We start from the raw sequence: 16,481 nt of genomic DNA on the forward strand, positions 1-16,481 counted from the left end.
TGCAATCCTTAATGTGCACAGCTGGCAGCTGAATGCAGGTTTGATACTAACAGTTTAGACATCTTTAGATGTAGCAGATGGAAAATTTTACACAAATAAAGTAGGAGAAAGTGTGCAATTAGGTTTTTATCTGCAGTTACACGATGCATCCTGTGCTTTCGTTTAGAACATCACCTTGGTGGGTGGTCATCATCCTGCCTTGCACCAAAGCGGTACCTTCTTGACACCACACTTGATGTTGGATGCCTGCCCAAACACCAAACTCCTGTTATTGTTGAGGGGGAAGGAAATAAAGAAATGCAACTATCAGCAAAAAGACAAAGGCAGACCAGCAGTGCGATTCCAGCAGCCCCAGTACATTCTGGTTACATTCCATGCGAGTTAAGTCACTATGGTAAAATCCTTGGCAGGGTTTTTTTTTTTCAATAGTTTATTCATGATGTTCATTATTATGAGCTGTAAAGAGTATGAGAATTTCATTTTTTAAATGTCTTATGGAATGTATCACTTTCTTAGATCTTGTAGACATGCTGTGGAAACCATAACATAAAATATGAGTTACTTACAATAACTAATTTTAATCCCATCTGCTAAGTATGACAACATTAGCATTTCCACTTAATTAAAAACACCCTTAAAGCAGCAATGTTTTAATCACTCCATTTTATTTACTCTCCTCCGGTGTCACTTATAATTGTAACTTTTTATTTTTTAATAATGAGGGATTTTTTTTTCTCTGTGCATCACACAAAAAAGTGCTGTCGATAATTAGCAGTCTTCTGTTATTACTAGACTCAGGTGTCACAACTGTGTCTCATCCTCATTACAGTAAAAAATTTCACCTATCAGATTCATTATTGCTAGATAATGCGACTGAGAGCCTTAGCAGGCCCTCCAGAAAAGTAATTCAGCCAAGCAAAATTATCAGCTAATTATATTTAGAATCAAAAGCCCAACAACTATTTGCAGATAAATTGTATGAATTGAAGTGAATAGATCTGAATATTAAGATTCATAGATTTAGCAGATGATTTGTTAATTGGAATAAAAAGGTCATTTACTAGCCATTTTAACAATAGATCAATCGGAACTCTATTTATTATTTAACTAGTAGCGCTTAAGGATTGAAATGAAGAATAATGGTATTGTTGATACGATACTTTTCTGGAGAAAAGCGTGGAAGTTGCGAAGCGTTTCCCTGTTGTCGTTGGGCTGTTTCCCTGTTGTCTGCGTGCTGGGGATGCTCTGCCCGGTTCGGTTTGATCTATAGGTCGTGGCATCCCAAAGGTGGACGGTCCATAGCGAAGGACCTGTCGGAAAACGCGTGTGAACTTCGGAAAGGTAGAAAACGAGCATGCAAACGAGATCATTTGCAAATGAAAGAATTCCAAATTTTAACTCCTATCCGGCGAACTGCGGAGGCGTTAAATTCTGATTTTACTAATTCATGGTCCTGATAGAGGTTTTTGGAAGGGGGGATTGTGTACTCAAATGGTGACTCAGATTGCATCTTGGCCTGCAGTTTTGTTTTAGGGAGCTGTTCATTTTTTTTCATGCAGATGATACGATTAAAAAGCAAATATTTTAACATAACTTAGTGATCTGAGCTATTACTGAAATGTCCACAGTTTCACTGGTGGTTTTTTTTTTCTCCTAGATTAAAGAAAACTTTAAAATCTATTTGCTTTGACATATGACACAATATTTAAGGACTGAAATCATCAATTAAATCACACATCAGAAACATTTCTCTTTGGTAAAAAAATATAGTGCTAGACGATGTACACTTTGAAATTGTTGTTAATGTTTAAAATGCAATCTGAAGTGCATATGTTATTTAAAACAAAGCAATACAAATTTTAAAAGTTTATAAAAAAGCAAAAGCATTTGCAGAGCAATGTGGTTCTTTGGGTTGTGTGGATATGCACAGTTTTCTAGCGTGAAAGCTGAATATGTTATTCTTTATTGTATTTTTCCTGTTTAAAACTGAGGAGATCGAAAGGAAACAGAGTGAGTTCCTTGTGGGTGCCTGTAATAAAGTACCAAACCCAATATGCACGTGAAGGTGGTGAAAACCTTTTGGATTGTCACTGAAAATAGAAAAGGTGAATGTTGACAAGATATCAGATATATATTCTGGGGATAGAGGGAAAGTGAAGTTAAAAATAAAGCTCTCGTATGGTCAACATGTTGGAGGAAATTCAAAGCCTCTCATAAAATAAACATATTTTAAGAAGTGTTTTGAATTTCACTGTGTAATTTCTGGCCAACAGAAATCACGGTTGTATCTTTGGAGGGACATTATGTCAGATCAATGGTCATTATGCAAAAGAAATAAACTGAAAGCGCAATGCCTTAACCCATTCGGTTATTAAAACGCACACCCGATGCTTTCCTTTAGATTCGCTATAAGAAAACTTCGCGCCACTGCGTTGCAATTATAACATATTTGGGTTTGATGTTACAGGAGATATGTAAATTGTTCCTTGAAAAAAACACGAGTACAAAGCATCGCACACTTTGGCAAAGGAATATCATCAGTAGTTATTAAAAAATACAACATCCTGAAAAATGAAGGAAATTATCTGCAGCATGTGCATAAGCTGAATTATCCCAGCCCGAAACATGTTGTAAGTTGTTCCTGGGCTATATTTAACTGTAACCTTTGGAGTGTTAAAGTCGCAGGAGAATATCTGTTCTGCCAGGTAACGGTGATCGTGTGCGTCTGTGGATATTATATATACACGTATATCCACACGTGCGCACGTCTGCCCTTGCTTTTCTGCAGCGTTATTAAGAAAAGCCGTCCATACTTCACCATGTTGTTACATGTGTCTGTCTGCTGATTATAAAATGTGTTAAACAGTATTTAAAAAACAAAAAAATGCAGAGCTGCGCTTTGATTTATTCAGCGAACAAAACATATGCTCGCTGTTCTGTTCTATGTAATTCATATGATCAATAAAATTTTCTTTAAAAAGAGCAACTTTGGCATTTAGAGGGATTATGCTGCTGAAGGAAAGGAAGTGTTTCGCTCTTGCTGCATGTAGTCAACCTCAGTGCTCTTGCACCGAAATAAGCTTTTGCTCACTAATGTCTGTTTTTGGTGTGTTTCTTATTTCTAATCCCCAGGGTTGAAGCTGTATATTGTGGCTGTTACCCGCTGTGTCCCAAAGCCTTGGTGTACCCAGAGATATTTCCAGGTAGCTGCTTCGTTGCCCCTTCTTTTCGCTGAAACGCAATAACATGATCCATGCTAAAATACCACGTTTCAGAATAAACTTGAGCAAAAGCAATTGTTTATTTGGCGAGCCGGCGTGTTAGTGTTAAGGAGAATTTTATGTGTTTTAATACATTAGACGAAGTTTATATTTGCCATCTGTTCTTTTAAGATAACACAAAAGCAAGTTTTGAAATGGCATTCTTCATTGTTAGCGTACACAACCCCTAATGATAAATTTTTGTTAAAAGGTCAGTGATGCTGCAATGGTTTGCAGATTTTTTTTGATACACAAAACAAAACAAACAGGGCCGAAAATCACACCAAATTATTTAGACAATTTAATACTTAATAGTATGCAACCGCAGTACAGGATACACACTCATGTAGTACCAGTTCTTTGAAAAAATCTCATCACTAAATGTATCACATATGCATTGTGTTACATTAGAATAATGTATTTTAATCACCCAAAGGAGATGTCTAAACAGCACAACTACACAGTCTTATTTAGCATTAAACATCCTTGTGAGCTGAGGTAACCTTATAAAATCATGCTTAAATAATGTAAAACACGAGGCGGCACAGAGCAATATGCATTTTTAATTAGTAAAGTGACTAATATCGAGTGTGTGCTTTGAGGTTTTTGTTTCATTAAAAATGTATCTGTTTTTCCTGCAGCTGAATATCTGTATTCTACACCTGAACAGCTTTTTAAAAGGCTTCAGAATTTCTGCAAGAGACCAGATACTGTAAGGAAACATCTCTATAAGGTAGTTGTTGAGAATAGTTTTACATGATATAATGCCATATTGAAGTACAAAGGGAAAAAAAAACCCTTAAAAAAACAACATTTAATTAACATACTAATGTTTAAAGGAAACATTCTAGGGAGGGATATTAGTCGTTACACTAACAAGGATTAATTAAACTAGATGCCAGTTGTATTAACCTAGGTCTTATGAAATACGTGCACTTAATGCATGCTACATGCTTTTTTTTAATTTATTGTTTTCTAAAATGACTGTCCTTTACATTCAGACCCAAGAGGCTTATAAAAATGAACCTGGATTAATGCAACTCATTAGTTTAAAAGGAAAATAAAAGAAAGATCCCACAATTATACTAATGAGGATAAGCCTACCTTCCTATCCTAATTTAATGTTCCGTCCTCAAAAAATGCAGGTGACTGATATCAGTTAAGATTTCTCTGCCTTTTGGGATTATTTGCATTATTTTGATAATTATGATTATTTTAACTCTTTGCTTTTTGAGTTGTGTTGAACATAGAAGAAGGTTTATCAGAAGCATAATTTACTGATATTTATCATATACCATTCTTTGCAGTTATTCATATAGAGAAAGCGCAGTGTCAGTGTCAGACCTTCCATTCCAGTTTTGATGGAGTGGTCAATGCTGGACCAACTTCCACATTTTTAAGGGGTTTATTTATACTGCTAAGAGTCACAACCCTTTTTTTTTTTAATTACATGATTGTAGATAAAGCACTAAATTTTATGTTATTCCAGCAAAGAACTACTATTACACGATGCTGCTTTAAGAAAAAAATAGCTATTTTCTGCATGCTAATATGTAAATTTACAGTGTTTTCTGACTTTTACCAGCCTCACGGTGCCCTAGGCAGGTTGGATACCCATCATCTCTACATGCCAAAGGTGTTTCGGGTTACAAGAAACCCGAGTCTGGGTGAAAATCCTTAAGGCTTGGGAGTGCATAGAAATACTCCTCGTGTTACCCGTGCAATACAAATGTCGACCTTTTAGCGTTCCCTGGCTGTCACCATCCAGGCACCCCGTTAATGAGCAAGTTGAGTAATCACCATGTTAATTTGGAGGCTCCTGCTGCCTCATGTCTGCACCTTCCTCCCTCTGGGGACCATCTTCTGCCTCTCTGCCCCTTCCCACATACATGTAGCAGGAGGAACAAGGGTTTAGCCCACGTCTGACTATTTTTGTGACCTAAAAATAGACATTTACATAATGATCCATCAAAGATGATGTTGTTTCTGCAGGAAACAGTTAAACTTGAAGAAAAAAAAAATTAAAAAAAAAGGAGAAAACCAAAAATGCAATTTAACACCCAATTTCAAGCTCATTATCTTTCATTGTCTATTAACTTGGCAATGGTTCAGGAGGTAGCTCATAATAGTTTAAAATGCTGACTGAACACTTCCAGCGTTCGGCATTACTTCTTGAGTCAATAGTATCGTAGAGTTATACATGGTGGCTTCAAAGGGAAAGCAGTCCTTAAATGTTTACCTTGACGTTTCCCGAGGCTTCCAGCTCAGCTCAGTTGTGTTCACGTAGATCTTCTCTCCACGTGTGGCTCCCCAGCTCCTAACCAGAGCCAAGGCTGCCTCGATGGAAATGGAAATAGTGGCAGAGCAAATACTGATATAAAATACAGTATGTATTTTACAATATGTGCACCAGACCCATAAGCAAAACGCTAGTTTTCTTTAAATAAGAAACACCCTTGGGATGGCTTGCAGCTGAAGGTGTTGATCCCACCTGCCGTAAATGTACAGTATTAACAGTTTAGCCCCGTTCGGATCTTCTGAGCGTTGGGACTGAGAATCTGCAACAGGTAGCAACTGAGGTGAATGGGGGATCGTTTTAAAATGAGTAAAGCAGAGCCTAATCCAGAACCTGTGAGCACCAGAGAAAAAGATCCCTGTTGTCTTTAATAGGCTTTGGATCAGCCTGGAGAATACTGTTAGAGTTGTCTTTTTGTACCTACGCCCACGTGTGCCAAGGCTCCTTTCTCAATGAAGCTGGCCGCAAAACTTCCTGGAAAAACACTGACTTAGATACGTGCTGTTAGTGTAATTATAGCTGGGATGATGCTGCTTTTTAGGAAGCTGAAAAGAGTGGAATCATGAAGGGTACGCAGCACTTCCCCTGTATTTTCACGATTTTCAGCTCGGTATAATATTGTATATACTATAGTGGAATAGAAAAGGGACCGTAGTGCATATTAATGAGCTACTTTTCTTTCAGAAGCCTTCCTGACATGCTCCCTGCCTGAAGTTCATAAAGAAGCTGTGAAGTCTTAAAAAGAAAGTCAAAGATACATGAAAAGCAAATGGCACTTTACTGTTGAGGCATTCTGCTCCGTAGATCAGGAATAATCGTAATCAGAAGTACCTTGGGTTATCCTTTTACATATTGTTGGGGTTTTGCTACTAAGGATATCCATAATAATTAGACAGCGGTCTAATTAACCAGGCAGTTGTTCCTTCAGTTATCCTCAGTGCTTGCGCTGACAAAATTAGGGGCAAATGAGAGAGAAGCGGCAGCGGGGCAGTCAGGTTCGGGAGCCAGACGTGGCAAATATCCCTGTGAAAATGCACAGACCGAGACATTAAACTGTAATAACTTACTCGACGGAGCACATTCATGCTGGCAGACTCTTAAAAATGTCCATAATGTAAGCACCTATGGAAACCTTTCCAAATGATGTATTCCTTACCCTGCGTATTCTCACAACACCCGAGGCTGCCTCCTTTGCATTTCGACATTGCCTTCTACCAGTTATTAGCGGAAGACTGAGATGAGTGCAAAGCAAGCCTCATTTGTTATCAATTATTTGTTCTGTTCCAGTATTATGGAACCAAGTGTTGCTCTCTGGTTCTGGGTATTTGTGGTTGCCAAAGTAAGCGCCAGAATGAAGCAAGCAACAACAACAGGACATTGCTTTCCATCAGAGAACACTGTAAGACCTGTCAGAGTTTGCAAGCTCCCTATCTAGTAGATTTAAAATTTAGAGAAATAGAGCGAAGCATTTGTTTCTGCATTATTTTCTTTAAGTTTACCTTTCAGTTCCCTCACTTCATTTTCTTAATTTAAAACAGCATGTATAAAGAGTATACAGTGGAAAGGGACAAGAAGAGTTGCCAAAAGCCAGGCATGGAAGGAGCTGACAACTTTAAATAATCTCTCCCAGCCCGCCCAGCTGAATGAGTGCTGGTTGACATGCTGTCAGCTTCAGTTCCTACAGAAAAATCCTACTCTCACTCATGCTTGTTTAACGGAGAAAAGAATTTGGCCCACTTTCTGACATTCATCTTCTCATTTCCATCGCACTACAGAAGCTCACCTGCCTATGAAAAGACACATGGCGTGATGCTTTTCTCCTTCTTACACCACTGCAGAAGGAAGTCTGCTGAATTTAAAGGGGTTAAACTGCTGTAAAATCAAATTAAGATCCCAGTTAGACCGTAGACATCTGAATTGTTTCCAGTCTCAGGATTTGGCTGTATAGGGCAGTTCCAACAAAACTTTATTTTTGCCTTTTTTTTTCCCCTTCTCTTTTTGGTCTGACTGGAGATAGAGCAGCATCTTTGGTGTTTCAGGGAAGCATGTACAAGGGAAAACCACTCCTGGTCCAGCATTAATATTTAGGCCCAGCTAGGTAGGCAGCGGGAGGCATTCTCAGCCTAAGGATACAGGCGCTGGACATGTGAGGCTGCGGACGAGCTTCACGCCAGATGTCCCATCGGCCACCCAGCCCTGTCACAAGGAGCAGTAGTTGTTTGTAGCCCTGTAAGAGCCGGGGACAATGCCTTTGCCCTTCTCCTTACCCCCTCCCCAGCAAAACTCCACGAGAAATTCATTTTTCTATAAGGATGCTAACTCTGTGTCAGCATGCCGTGTGTTTGATACTGTGATTCCGATAGCGGTGAGCATCAGATATTCGGGAGAAGGCTGACACGGGTAGAAATAAAAGTATTAAATGTCTTCTCTTGGTCTTTTAGAGTTAGAGATGGGTCCTAACCCTGGACTTGGAGATTTTATCATTTTTCCTAACCTTTTAGTATTAAGTATTGCCAGGCAGTGCATAATAGCTCTCCATTTGATACTCAGGCCCTTGGAAACCCCTGTTCTTGTCTTTTGCATCTTCCTATAGCAAAGCAGTTCGTTGTATGTTTACGGACAACACTGAAATAATTTCCTTCACTTGGCTCAGGGTTTCTGCCCCTTCAGTTGCTTTGAGTGTCTTCTTGTTCTGGAGTTGGTCACCTGGAAGCAGAAGCTCCCCATCCATCTTTTCTGTACCATTCGTTGTTTTATAAACATCTGTCAAGCACTTAGAGTATCCCAGTCTTTTCAGGCCCTCCTCATGAATGTTATTGCCTGTTTACATTCTAATCTCTCATCATTCAGTCCATTTTGATGGTTGAGAGCTGTTTTTGTGCTGGTGTGATCATCGCTTTACAGAGTATTCTAGGCCATGCCATCGGTTTATGTGACGTGTTGTACTCTGATAATTTTCAACCTGTTCCTTATGGAGCCAAACCTACTGTTTACTTTTTAATGCTGAATGTATATTGAGCAGATGTTTGCTTACAGTGTTCTCCAGATCTTTCGTCCTGAGCTGATAAAGTTAATTTAGAGCTTTATAGGGTATGCAAATAGTATGAATATTTCCATCCATCCTGCTGGCTTTCTGTTCAGCAGCAGAGTGTGTTTGCAGAGAGAAAAATAAGGAGTTATATTGAATTTGTGCTTCTACCTGGTTAGCGTAGGTGCAGGTGAGAAGGAGGGTAGAAGCACAAGTGGCAAACTGGTATTTGCCTCTTGAGATGCTCAGTTTCTAGTGAATATAATTTAAAATGGTTTCAGAAGTAGCCTTGATGGGAAGGTTATAGCAACCTGGAAACTCTGGAGTGCAACGTGCTGTGTCCGTGCTCTCCCACCTCCATTTCAGTGCTTAGCCATGGGATCCTAAATAAAATGTATATATCATAAGGACTTCTTATGTGAAATAAAACTTTTGGTGACTTATTCAGAACATTGAATCATAGAGTAATTTAGGAAGGGACCTCTGGAGGTCATGTGCTGGGCTTCTGCTCAAAACAGGGCCAGCTTCCAAGTAGGATCTAACTTCAAAGTTGGATGAAGTTGCTCAGGGTCGCATCCAGGTTAGACTGAAGGTTTGACGTGTTTCACTCCCATACGTATGGCTGATATGGGTGAAATACAGTCAGCTTAGGTGGTTCGCACAGGTGGGAAGATCAGCTGCATCGTGGGACACAACTTAAGCATTTTGGGTCAACCTTAGGTCTTCAAGGAGCGTGTGGGTCTGGAAGCAGCAAGTGGGCTGTTGAAGTTGCCTGCTCGGTCATTCTGGGATCCAGATATACATATGTAGACATATGTATCTGTGTGCATACACACATATTGATGTATGTGTATATATGTATGTGTCTTGCATCTCAACTTCTCCCAGGGCTTGTTCAGAAGAAACACCAGGACTTTGAACTTTTCATTATAACAATATTAGATAGGTCAAGTTTAGTTTTAAAAAATAAATAAAATCTGGCAGCTGAACCACAGCCGCTGCGAAATGGTAGACGGATAAATGAGCCGAGTGAAATAAAATGGACTTTGATAGAAAAGTTGCAAAAAAAGCATGAAAACATTTATTTTTTTTCCCTGCAGTAAAGTATATTCAAATTACCTTGAGAAAGAAAGCCTGAAACTAGTTTCTTACTGTTGTAGTTGGTCGGTGTGTTCTGAACTATCCTGTGCAGGGTATCTTACGCAGATTCGCATATGCATTTGATGTGTTTTTTTTTGTTCAAAGACAGAATGAGTGAAATGGCTTTTTAAAGGCTGATATATAAATTTTCAGGACAGACCATTTTTTTGTGGGGGGAAATACTGCTGCTCTGCTGAGGAGTATTATATAGCTCTGACTCAGGCCTCACAGCACACCCAGGCCATGTAAACCAATGCTGTCTTGATGGTGGTTTCCAAAGGTGCTGGGAGTTGTAAAGCTGAGCTCCAAATGTAATTACTACAAGCTGCTTTCCACCTTGGTTCTTCCCCAGTACTCACAGAGGGAAGGAGCTGGGTCACAGAGTAAAGCTGAGCCGATACAAATTGGCTCTGTGAATCATTCTGCTTTCTTGCATGCCAGATTTCAGGTTTTATGCTGAATAATAATCTCTAATTCTTAGTGTTACCAGAGTGATTTTTTTAAATGTGCAAAAAAACTTATGCCAAATCAGCACTGTGATTGCCAAATCAGTGCTGATACTGCTTGAACTCCAGCTATCCTGGAACAACACGTCTGCGTAGATCAACAGTCCGTATTAAATTCTGAAGGTTAACTCTGAAGTCTAATGATGGCAGAGTAGATATTAATTACTTCAGTTCTGATCTTAGAACACAAGATACAGAAAAGTTGGTTATATCATGAAGAATATTGTACCGCTACTGACATCTTATTATACTGGCTCTTCTTCATGGGGAAATCTTAGTCTGTGTGAAAACTTTGCTCCTTTTGATGATTTTATCTCTGCATATGTAGAGACTATTGATTGAATCATATTACATTCCACAAAAAAAAAAGAATACCCAGACTTTTGCAGTGCTATCACCTCAAAAAAAGAGTTGAATTTATTGTCTCCAAGGTTACTCTAAAATATTAAAGCCCCAAAGCCAGACCGATGGTGGTCAAGCAGGGGAATTATTCCCTCACTCCTTGCGGTTCTGGGTTCTGAGGGTGAGAGGGGCAGGTCGGTCCCCACGGGTGTTCAGACCTTGGCGAGTCCGCTGGTAACACAGACAGCTATTTGATGGTGCACATCCAGGAGCAAACACCTGGGGCTGCCGACCAGCTTACCTGTCTTTACAAAATAAATGCCGCATTCACCCCGTTTCCAAATAACGCTGTGTAAGCATTCTCCGCCCAGCGATCCTGAAATGCCAGGTTTTGCAGGGCGTTTGGGCACCGAGCCCCGCTCCTTCCCGCACAAGAGACGTCCCTGTTGTGTCGCGGCATCTAACGCGTCTTCGTGCGCTTCTCTCTTCTGCTTCCTCGCAGGGCGAGACGGCCGGGTTTTCATGGGCAGCGCTCGGCGGCAAATTCAGGTCTCTGCTCGCAGCAGAGCCGAGGGAAGATTTGTGACAGATGGGGCTAAGTCACAAACTTGCAGCCTCAGGCAGAATTGTGGAAGTTTCCAGAGTGTGCCCATATTTACCTGATCAGAGAGAAAAGAAAATCTGCAGAGGAAGCCGAGCCTGGCTGCTTGTCATAGCTGACACAGAGCCATCTGCCACAAACCTGTGGCGGCTTCAGATCTCCAATCCCTGCCACCACCCCAGCTCAAATTAAATACAGATTCTTAGAGACGTTATGATGGTTACACATGTCCTCGGCATCACATGCAGGAGACTGTTCAAAAAAAAATATGTGGCCTGTTGTATAACCGCACTCATGTATCCCATATGTGGTGCCACATTGAATTTCCGGTTGAATCTGTTTTTATCCTTTGTACTGGATGACATGGTGCCTGAATTCTTTCTTTTCGCCGACACGATGGCAGCCAAGCTGCAGCTTCAAACGCTCACACTTGGCTGAGTTTCTACCTAGGTTGCCAGGTTATCATTGGAGCCTTATTGTGTCCTCAAAGGGCCACAGGGCCTGAAAGGAGGATCCGATCGCTGCCGGACTAATTGGGCAGCCATCTCCGGGTTGTTGGGAGGCAAAGGGCTGCTTTAGCACTTTTCTTTTTCCCCCTTAGTTTTGCAAATTAATGACTCTCTGGCACAGGGGTTTTTAAGTGAAGGTATTAATAAGGGGTCTGGCAGGTAATCCCGTGATTCGCCGAGTTACATTTGCATTTAATTAATCTTAAAGAAAGCTGAAAGATAAACAGCTGTAATTCAAACTAGCATGGGAAATATGCTACATGGTGCCATCTATCCGATAAAATGAAAGCCGAGACACTTGTTTTATTTCTCTCAAGGATGGAGAACAAACAGATAACAGTCGAAATACTTCCAATAAAAACCAGTAGTTTAAATGTAACGGTAGTTCATCAAGAATCTTTGCATCCAGTTACAAATACAGTCTTTTAAAGATAAATCACTTATGATTCCAGCAGTCAAGCCGCTATATTTGTTGATGTAAAATGTTTTGAAGATGTAGATTGTACAATAAATTTTTAATAAAGTGCCCACTGCAATTTTTAATTAGCATATCTCATTCATGTGTAAGTGTGTACATCTATCTGTATGTTTATCACTATGCATATCCTTGTGTCAGAGTCAATGAATGCAATTGTGTCTTTATCTGATGAAGGAGAATCTGTTTTGCAAGCGATAATAAAACGTTATGACAATTCCAAGAATCTCAGCTCCGCTCTGGAAAGAAGCAAGAAGAGGACTGTGGGTGAGGCATTACGATGTGGAGCCCGGTAAGACCTCTCATTAACAAACAGCTGTGTTTTCACCTTCCATGACACCAGGTGGGGTAGCTTCTCTCTTCTCCTGTCCTCTCCCCACCCTAGTAGCAGACATCAGCATCTTTCCTTTGCCCCAGCACCATCCACAGCAGATAAAAACCACGGGCTGGTTCCCCTCCACACATGTGCCTTCTGATGCCATCAAGATGCTGAACTGTCCTTTTCCAGCATGGGGGAGAGAGCCTGCGATACCTCTCTTTAAAATCCCTCCATTAAGCAGTCAAGGGAGATCCAACGGTAAGTGTTCAGATATTTTCCGAGCACTGCAGAGCTGTAATTTTGCAGTAATCATCTGTACGCTGGTTCCTTCTCACTTCTCATCTACCAAAGCCCAGCTTGAATCTGGACGTTGAATGTGGTTGAGTAGAAGTGTTCTTCTCAATGCAGTGTGTGTAAGTTGGGTAGTCATACGTGGTAGAGCCAAGTAACAGGAGTACCTTACATATCTTACCGGAGTGTATAATAAATTTGCACTGATGTTATCACACCTTGCATTGACAAGAGCAAATTTTTTTTGGTCTTTACCGCTGGGGACACTGAGGCACGGTACAATGATAGCGAAATTGGTTAAAATTTCACAGTGAGTCATTCTCCAAACCAATAAAAAGGAAAGAGGAGATGCTGTAACGTTGTGCTGGGGCTTGTGGTGAGCAGATTTGCTACACCAAAGCTCGGTGGTTTTGAGGTGGAGACTCCACCCTGATCAGGCCCATGGCCAAAGGAGGTCTCACCCAGCTCCTTGGCAAGCCCTGCCTTGGTAAACTCAGATCAGGGATGCTTTAACCATGGTAAGCGAGGCTTCATCTTGATGGAAAATTTTCCCTCTGAGTTACAAACCCTTGCAAATAATGTTTTTTAATAGAAACACTGTGAGAACTTTAATTGCAGGGTAGTAAATAGCAATGCCGCATTATCTTCTAATATTTCTTTACATTCTTAGTGAGAGACACAGCTGGTTTAGAGCTAGGATGAAAATGTCCTTACCGCACCCCCTAGGACTTTCAGGTTGGCCTAATGTTGGGGGCCACCCTGGCCTGTTGTGAGGTCCTCAAGTCGAGAAGGTGAGGTATTCAGGTAGAAGGAGGTGGCGTTTACCCCAAGGTGATCGTCCCCAACCAAAACAACCTGAGGAGTTTTGCCTCACGGATTCTGAAGATGAACCGAGACAGCCACTCCGCGCTGCTTCATTTAAAGCCTTCACTTCAAAAGGTCAGAGAGACAAATTGGGATCTCGGTCCCGTTGTTCCTACACACATGAGTAAGCGGTGAATGCAGAGACCTAATCTTATGAGTAAAACGACAGAATTAGCCCTTGACTTACTTTCATATTTATTGATGTTTCACCTGCATTGACACAGCAACTGCAGGCGCTTTGATACAAGTTTCGGTGCAGAATTAAAGCCGAATGGGTTTTCCTGGCTCCTGCCGGGTCCTTGCCTCCCGCATCAATCACAGGCCAGGCACCTAATCCTCCAGTCCTTTTGTCTTAGTATTTGAGATCACGGGAAACACAGGTTTATTCCACATGAGAATCGCCTTTCCCCCATATAATAGAAAAAGAAGATCCTAAAATAACCAGGGAATTCTATAGCAAACCGTTTCCAGTGTTCCCAGCCCGGCTCTGGCCGCGCTGCCGGCACCGCGAGGAGCCGCGGTGCAGACCGGCTCCCACCCGCGTTCGCAGCATCGCCGCCTCTGACTTAGCTCAAAGCTGTTCTGAATTAGGGGGTAGGTTTTTCTAATTGCGTTTTTAAAGACCGAGCCAGCAGTTCGTTAGGAATCGCAGAGCGAATTCTGCTTCTCTATTACACCGATATAAATCTTGAATGAATTTATATCAGGATAACTGGGAGGGTAGAATGTACCTCCCATATTGTTCCTCAGATTATTAAAAGTTAAAGGGCCTTGAAAATTAAATTCACCTTTCCCCATTCAAGCTGTTTACTCTTTGTTTTCATTCCAATAAGAACAGTTGAAATGAATTAGTCAGTCTCATTCCTGCTCGTAGTCACTTCTAAGTTTGGTTCTTATGTACTAGCCCAAGACTAGTTTGTGTGGAAAAGACCGGAGGGCATTTTCTTTCAAACAAATTGTTTTCATGGGAATAATTTCCTAGAGAATTATGTTAAAACCCTTCCATGAATCCTCGATTTTGCAAAAGATATTTTCCTCTTACACATCCTTGATTTGAGGGACTTTGCAATTCTTTATTTGCGGATATAAATGAGCACCTTAATGAAAGTCCTTGAGAATTTTACCCTCTAATAGGCTAACCTTATTTAACTGAAATACTTTTTAAATGATTCAGCCTGGTAAGCGAGGCTTCATCTTGAAGGGAAGATTTTGCCTCTTGAGTTATGAACCCTTGCAAATAAGGTTTTATAATAGAAACACTGTCAGAACTGTAATTATAGGGTAATAAATAGCAACGCCGCATTATCTTCTGATATTTCTTTACATTCTCGGAGAATATACACAGCTGTTGCTGGAAACTGATAATCAAGCGCTATATAACCATGGTACAACTTCGCACCCACCCTCCGTGGCAGGAGCAGCAGCGGGAGCGGCCGCAGGACCCGGGGGGGTCCAGGGGGGGATGCCCGAGTTGGTTCTAACATGGGGGAGGGAGCGGGACGTTGACACCAAATATCCCACCGTGGAAATTGTTTTTCCCATCCTGGATGAGAGGATGAGAGGAAAATCGGGGTTAAACGAGGCCAATGGCAGCTAAAGCAAAAATAATTAATAATAATAGAGGCGAGGAGGGCGCAGCGGCCGCTGGTTGCGGGGGCCGCTCTGCCGTGCGATCCGCGCATCTCCGCGGGCGGGAGCGCATCCATCGCTCCGCGGGGTGCAACCCGCTCCCTCCCAGCCGCCACTTTATATTCTCAGTAATATGGTGTTGTTTTGCAAACAAGGTTCTTTCGCAACGTTTACAGGTGCGGCCGGCAAAGGGAAAGACGCGCGGCACCCCGGCGGTGGCTTTTCCGCGGGTGCGGAGCGGCTGCGTGGGGTGCGCAGTGTTTGCCCCGGTCCTGCGCGCCTCCGGCTCCATTGCTCCTACGGGTTGGGTGTCCGCGCTCCTAAAAAATAAATAAATATATAAATATATATATAAAAATATATAAATGCCAAAAAAAAACCCAAACAAACAAAAAATCCCCCAAACCCCGAAAGAAAACAGAGCGGAGAAGCGCGGCGGTGAAAGGAATGGGAGGGCTGCCTGCTCGGGGCTTAACCCTTCGAGCTTTGAAGGCAAAACAAGGAAATACACTGGAAAGGCATGTCTGTATACAATGATAATTAGCCTTTTCAAAAATCATAACACTGATTAAAATCTCCGATTCATTATTTATTCATCACAGAACCTCTTTGCGGACCTGGGAATAGTGATTAAAACCTAAGTGCGTCTCAGTTTTGCACGGCTCGGGAGGCGCCTAAAAAGGGGTTAAAATGGAAAGGAAAGAGGAAACCAAGCAAACAGAATTCTTCTTTTAAGAAGCAATACTTTCTTCTTCCCTTCCTGGCAGGAATACTCCTATTCCCCCAAATTTTGGTATTATGAAAATGTTTCTCATACTAAGTACAAGTGTTAGACTGAATCCAGTTGGTACTAAAATTGCAAACACACTTTCACTCCCAGAAAAGCCAACAGAAAGGAACTTCTTTTAACTCCATAATAGCAGGTTACATAGTAAATGAACAACTGATGGTCAACTGGCCAATTATGGTATAAATATCCGTTGTTTACAGTGAGGTGTTAAATGAGCCTTTCGAGCACAAAGGATCAGACTGTCTAAGCTACAATTTGTGCTTCATCCCATTATGTCTCCCCTAAAAAGGCCCGTGCCGTTGTAGGTAATGTACACGCAGAACATATTTCTTTCTGTTGATTTTAGTTTGCTTTAATTCAATACACACTCTTGTTTACTTTTTAAAATTTAAATAAATGTCAGCGTTGTATAATTTCTATGTTAACAAAGC

The 16,481-nt window shown here is 41.2% G+C and overlaps 1 protein-coding gene across 50 annotated transcripts in view; it reads left to right on the plus strand.

The window, feature by feature from the left end:
* Positions 1–12,225, plus strand: part of GTDC1 (glycosyltransferase like domain containing 1) — a 188,874-nt gene extending 176,649 nt beyond the window's left edge. For 38 of the 50 annotated variants that reach the window (XM_065070259.1, XM_065070254.1, XM_065070286.1 and 35 more), the window contains 3 exons: positions 3,133–3,203; positions 3,902–3,993; positions 11,075–12,225. In XM_065070259.1, the coding sequence (XP_064926331.1) occupies positions 3,133–3,203; positions 3,902–3,993; positions 11,075–11,158 (247 nt within the window). In that variant the 3' untranslated portion in view covers positions 11,159–12,225. Of the gene's footprint in view, positions 1–166; positions 2,240–3,132; positions 3,204–3,901; positions 3,994–11,074 lie in introns of those variants that run through there. The other 12 variants (XM_065070294.1, XM_065070297.1, XM_065070293.1 and 9 more) reach the window with 4 other exon arrangements.
* Positions 12,226–16,481: the final 4,256 nt, after the last annotated feature.

Source organism: Columba livia, chromosome 7, assembly GCF_036013475.1.
Source record: "Columba livia isolate bColLiv1 breed racing homer chromosome 7, bColLiv1.pat.W.v2, whole genome shotgun sequence".
Classification (NCBI taxonomy): domain Eukaryota; kingdom Metazoa; phylum Chordata; class Aves; order Columbiformes; family Columbidae; genus Columba; species Columba livia.